Raw genomic sequence first — 6,162 nt, forward strand, 5'->3', positions numbered from 1 at the left:
AGATAATGCTTTAAAAATGGCTACATGTGACCTTACATGTTCAAGTCTCTATCGCTATATATTATCAACTTAATTATAAGTTATCAACTAACTTCAGAAGTTTCACTTGTGACTGCACTAATAGAGCCAGAACATTTCTTTCATTTGTCCTATTTCTGGACAAGTACTTCAATGTAAATTCCTTATATTCTTTAATATCTCATCCTTTAACAAGAGAGTTTTGAATCTCGCTGGCTGTCTCGCGTGAAGTGAATCACACTTGCTTTGTGTTGCAAGTCATGTGATTGGCTGTTCGCTACTGATATCACACATTCATGTGCACGTGCTCCACAAACTCAGGATTAAAGCCTGAGTTGACAAAGAAAGCTGATGATCAGCATCATGGTACCAATAAAGCTGGATTGGAGTGGTCTGGTTTTGTCAATTCGAAACTAATCCTGTAACTCTGAATTCGTTAGAGGCCCCTGATCATGGTACAGGCCCCTGGGGTCCGTTCTTCGTATTTTGCTAACTCAGTTAGCTGGATTTGATTGTTGATAATTTGGCATGATCTTGGATTGTCATGATGTCATGACGTTGCTGTCTTGCCGCCGGCCTATCGCTGCATTGCTGAGCGTTGTTTCGAGTATCGATACATTTGCCCTTTACGGGGAACACGAGAATGAGCAGCATGGCTGTGATTAGGCCAGAGGCACGAGGCAATCACAGCCGCTTATATAGAGCCTGTATCGCTCGAGTACGAGAGTGATACAGGCTCTATATAACTGAAAAGGGAAGCATCAGGAAAACTGCTGTTATCAAGACTACTTTCCCTGCTTAAGAATGGACAATGGGAAAGAGATGATGTCGTTAAGTTGTTTAAAGCCCTTGTGAAAGAATTTAATGGCAAGAATGAAGATTTTCACACATGGATGATGAGAATCATTCATCAAGTGAAGATTCACAAAATCCAAATTTCTGACTTGACATCGGATGACAGTAAGATTGTGGATCATGTTGAGGCCAAAATTAATGACATAGGCAGAAACACTGATGAGAAAACACTGGATGAGATTATAAATGAAATCTGTGAACAAGCAGTTATTGATGAAGAAATGATTGCACAAGTGAAAGATATAGTGTCTTCTGTCTCCAAATGTCTATCATATTCCACAGCATCACATCTTCAAGAAATAAAGCAAAGTTTGTTTAAGCTCTGCAAAGCTGTAGAAAAGACAATGAAATATAAACCTCGAGTGACTCAGATGGTGAGCTGGTGCATTCTGTTTCTTTCTAAATCAAGTCGGCTGGTTCAGGTTGGAACAGGAGAAGGAAAGTCGTGTATCGTGGCAATGTTTGCAGCATATCAGGCCATGATGGGAATCACCCCTGATATCATCTCCAGTTCTCCTGTACTTGCTGAAAGAGATGCTAAAGAATGGTCTGCATTTTATAAGGAACTGAATATCACTGTTGATGCCAACATCGACAAATCAGAAACTGAGCTGAAGAAGTGTTATGAATGCCAGGTAGTTTATGGTACGGCTGTCAGTTTTGCAGCTGATTGGCTGAGACAGCGCTTCCTTAGACAAGATGTGAGACCTAACAGAGAGTTTCAGTGTGTTATAGTGGATGAGGTTGACTCATTAATGCTAGACAAAGGTCTTGAAGTGGTTTATTTGAGCACTGAGATTCCGCTAATGGAATCTCTCAATGCAATATTGGCAGAAATGTGGTTAATCGTCAGCCAGCTGAAGTGTTTAGACACTGGAGAGATTTTAGGCCCCATTCAGCTCCTCTCTCAGCTTCTGTCTGAAATCATTACTGAAAATAAAACCATCGATCAACACAGTATTGTGCAGATGGCTGTTGACACAGGAATTAAGCCTATGAAATCCTCAAAGCAAATACAAGAAAACATGAAAAATGTTCTACAACAACTAGATAATGCAAGTGTTGACCAAAAAGTATCATTCCTAAACATGCTTGTGAGAAATGTACCTGATTATTTCTTCAAATTATACCAGGAAAGGCCTGATGGGACTTTAAGGATACTGAATGAAATCAGTCCTGCAGATATAAATAAGAGACAAGAAATATCTGTTCTTCTACTGGGAAATGGAAAATGTCGTGTTGTGCACTTTGAGGAGGACTCAATGGATCCATCATTAAGGAAAAAGATTCAAAAGTCATATCGGCCTGAATCAGCAAAAGAACAAAATGAATCTCGTATCCCAGGCCTAGAAGATCTCATCAGTGGCAAGATGCAAACTTGGTTTGGAAGTGCTTTGCTAGCCACAAAACTGACTCTAGGCCACGAGTATGTCCTTCATGGAGATGGAGTTGCTCCTGTTGATTACAAATGCACTGGTGTCGTGCAGAATGAAATGCGATGGGGGGAGGGACTTCAGCAGTTTCTGGAGATGAAACATCAAACTAAACTGTCTAACATGACTCTAATCACAAACTTCATGTCTAATGTGGGTTTATTCAAGAAATACAAAAACAAGATCTATGGGATCACAGGCACTTTGGGGGACCAAACAGAGCTTGACATGGTGAAGAAACTCTACAATGGAATTGACACCTGTGAGATTCCCTCATTTAGACGAAGGAAACTTTATGAGTTGGAGGGTTTGGTGATACCAGAAGAAGATGAGTGGATCAGGACCGTCTGTAATGTTGTTAAACATCAAGTGACCTCCACAGTTTATCGAGGTCCACGAGCAGCTCTTGTCATCTGTGAAACCATCAATCGTGCAGAAATGTTCCACAAGACCCTTTCAGACACAATCTCATTAGACAAACTTAAACTTTATGTGAATAACAACATGAATAACTCTACAATAACAGATTCAACCATTCAAGCGGGGGACGTCATCATTGCAACTAATCTAGCAGGTCGAGGTACAGACCTAAAGGTCATTGAAAGTTTAAATGAGGCAGGAGGTCTATTTGTGGCGCAAACCTTCTTACCTCTGAACATACGTGTTGAACAGCAAGTATTTGGACGAACGGCTCGTCAAGGAAGTCCAGGATCTGCTCAAATCATCATGTGTGCCAGTCATTTCTCTGACACTGTTAAACTAATGATGGGCAAAAATACATCACTAACCAGTTTACACAGCTGTCCGGATAACTTAAGAAAACAGATGACAAAAGAGAGTGTGTTTGAGGAAGCAGTTAATCACGACCTGACAAATCGCAGCTCTCAAAATCATGATGCAATGGTCTCTGCTCTGACAGGCCTCTTAACCACAAATTCAAGTAATCTGGAAAAGGCAAAAGACGCCAGGAACACTGGGGTGAAAAAGAGACTATCTGGGTTCCTTGAAAAAGACATTCCAGAAATCACAAAAAAGGAAGAGCTTTTTTCTGTCTACCTTGATTTTTTGGACAAGATCTATGAAGATGATGTTTTTTCAGACCAGCGTGATGTAATTGTGTCCTCTCTTCATGAGTGTTGGGGCCTGTGGCTTCTGATGTATTTCAATGAGGAAAAGTCCTCTGAGAAAAGTTCCTTGAAGGAACAGCTGATGTTGGACTTGTTGAGTGCAAAGCAGAAACTTTTGTGCAAACAGTCCCCATCTACCATGGTCTACTATTACATTAGGTCTGGGAACAATCTCCGTGAGAAGGGACACCTTACTGAAAGCATTGAGATGTTCACCAAAGCTTTGGAGGATGGTGCATCTGGGGAGATTATTCCTCTCTATAATCGTGCACTTACCACTATTATGAAGAAAGACATTGACTATATTGCTCAAGCATTGGTTGATTTGGAAAAGGTCAACAAAGCAATAGATTCATACAAGTCACATCTGGCACATATTCTTACTTGTGTGAAATCATCAAGACGAGACCAGACAACAGAAGGGGATACTTTGCTCAGTAAACAGTTTCAAATGAAGTGTATGATTGTAGACCAACTCAAGAATAACATTCAAGACGCTGTAATGAAGTTGAAGAGGGCTGAAAGCAGAGGAGGAAATGTGAGACTATTGGATAAACATACAATTTTTCTGGCCGAAGACTCTTTGAAGAGGGCTGTAAGTAGAAGAGATATGAGCCTGCCTGAAAGACTTGCCCTTGTTGTGATAGAAGACTTTATAAAGAGGGGTGAAATCAAACGAGGAGATGTGAACTTGGCTGAAAAATTTGCTTTGCTTTATGCAGAAGACAATACAAAAAGAGCCGAGCGCAGAGGAGGAGATGTGAACCTGGCTGAAAGACTTATATTGTTGCTGTTAGAAGAATCTATTCACAGTTCTCAAAAAATTCTGGAAGAGCTCATAATGGAATATGAACATATCAGGTCACTGGGTCTTGACACCATTTTCTCTTTGGACACCATATTTTCTCTAAGTGGCTTTTTGTCAAAGATATTTAGATAAGACGTAATGTTTAGATGATAAGACTGTCTTAAAATGTGACACTTCTCTTGAGCTTTCAGTTCTTGTCAGTCAAATTGACATACACTTATATGTGTATTCACGAACGCACGCACACACACACAAACGTTGGGTTTCCATGTTTTATGGGGACATTCAATCGACATAATGATTTTTATTCTGTACAAAAACTGTATTTTCTCAACCCTTATCCTAAACCTACCCCTCACACAAAACTTTCTGCATTTTTAGAGTTTCAAAACACTTCACTGTGTATGATTTAAAAGCTGTCTTCTTAAAAAAAAGAAAAACACACACAAGGTAAAAAGTTACTGGTATTTATATCCTTGTGGGTCCCCATAACATAGGGAAAACCAGGACACACACACACACACACACACACACACACACATTAAGATCAATAATGGTTATTTATACACATACTTCATACTAGGAATGTGCCTCTGAGCAATATAATTTAAAACAAGAATTGTAAAGTATGACAGATGCTATAAATTTTGCCTAATCAGGGTACATACTCAAATATTATACTGCATGTTTAGGGTTAAAATAGAAAGATGTTCTGTTGTATATTTATATAAAATGTTTATGCATGCTCTGTGTACAAGTACTATAAGTGCAAATCTTCATGTAATGGAATTGTTAAAAACAAGTAAATCCTTTCTGTCTAATTAAACTGTCTAATTAAAGTAAGGACATACAGGACAATGCTGAAGAAATAAAGGCTTTGGACGCTCAGTTCCCAGCAGCTGATTTTTCATAAGCTGGAATCACTGGAGCAAAATGTTTGACTAGAATATCTGAACTCGTGAGAATTGGGCTTGTCGCAAACATATAGAATCACTGCTCTAAAACTGTGAAAGTCACTGCTGCGATTACAGGTGTGCTGTCTGGTCTCTCTCGCCCTCGACACCATCTTCATTGTGAAAGATGCTAAAGAGGTGCATGAAATCAATCACCAGAGAGCAGCTGGGATCCAAAATCAACAACAAAAGATCAGATCAGACACACTGAAATTCATCAATGCAATGAGAGAAACAGCCCAGATATTTCAGGACACACTGAATGAACTGAAAATGCAAAAGATTTAATTGAAAATTAACTACTAAACAGAGTTTCTTAGAGATTTATGGAATTATGTTTAAATATGTTGTATATTTGTGTATGTAAATGTACCATAGACTTATATATAAACATTATAGACTTGAGTTATGTAATAATTAACTGTTATAATCTCTCACATATAACATACATTGTCTTCACTAAGATACAGTATTTTTTATCAATGTATTTCCATCACCATTAATGATGAAGAACATAGATAATGTTCTTCACATGTCTTTAATCAGTTCAGGCGTTTCTATCTTCTTTTAAAGGGGTCACATGATGCTGCTAAAAATAACATTATTTTGTGTATTTGGTGTAATGAAATGTGTTTATGCGGTTTAAGGTTAAAAAAACATTATTTTCCACATACTGTTCATTATTGTTTCTCCTCTATGCCCCGCCTTTGTGAAACGCATCGATTTTAACAAAGCTCATCGGTCTGAAAAAGCGAGGCGTGCTGTGATTGGCCAGCTATCCAGTGCGTTGTGATTGGCCGAATACCTCAAGTGTGTGACGGAAATGTTATGCCCCTTACCACATTGTGATGATGCCCTGTCAGGCCGGAGCGATGATTCAAAAACATGAAAACCCATTATAAACGAGGCATTCGTTGCATCCAGTGGAGACATAATTATGGATTATAATGACTTATACTGTCTTTTTA

At 38.8% G+C, this 6,162-nt stretch overlaps 1 protein-coding gene across 1 annotated transcript; it reads left to right on the top strand.

The window, feature by feature from the left end:
- The first annotated feature begins 661 nt into the window (after positions 1–661).
- LOC107700945 (protein translocase subunit SecA-like) lies at positions 662–4,480 on the top strand. The gene is made up of 3 exons (XM_016502825.1): positions 662–684; positions 773–4,028; positions 4,269–4,480. The coding sequence occupies exons 1-3, from the start codon at positions 662–664 to the stop codon at positions 4,371–4,373; spliced, it is 3,384 nt and encodes a 1,127-aa protein (XP_016358311.1). The 3' UTR covers positions 4,374–4,480.
- Positions 4,481–6,162: the final 1,682 nt, after the last annotated feature.

This window comes from Sinocyclocheilus anshuiensis, unplaced genomic scaffold (genome assembly GCF_001515605.1).
Source record: "Sinocyclocheilus anshuiensis isolate Anshui unplaced genomic scaffold, SAMN03320099.WGS_v1.1 scaffold1774, whole genome shotgun sequence".
Classification (NCBI taxonomy): Eukaryota; Metazoa; Chordata; class Actinopteri; order Cypriniformes; family Cyprinidae; genus Sinocyclocheilus; species Sinocyclocheilus anshuiensis.

Bases quoted from the DNA above. Each gene is read 5' to 3' on its own strand.
- LOC107700945 (XM_016502825.1), top strand. From the start codon at position 662: ATGAGCAGCATGGCTGTGATTAG. The intron at 685-772 runs GCCAGAGGCACG...ATAACTGAAAAG, and splicing joins AGCAGCATGGCTGTGATTAG to GGAAGCATCAGGAAAACTGC. The intron at 4,029-4,268 runs GTAAGTAGAAGA...ATTCTGGAAGAG, and splicing joins AAGACTCTTTGAAGAGGGCT to CTCATAATGGAATATGAACA.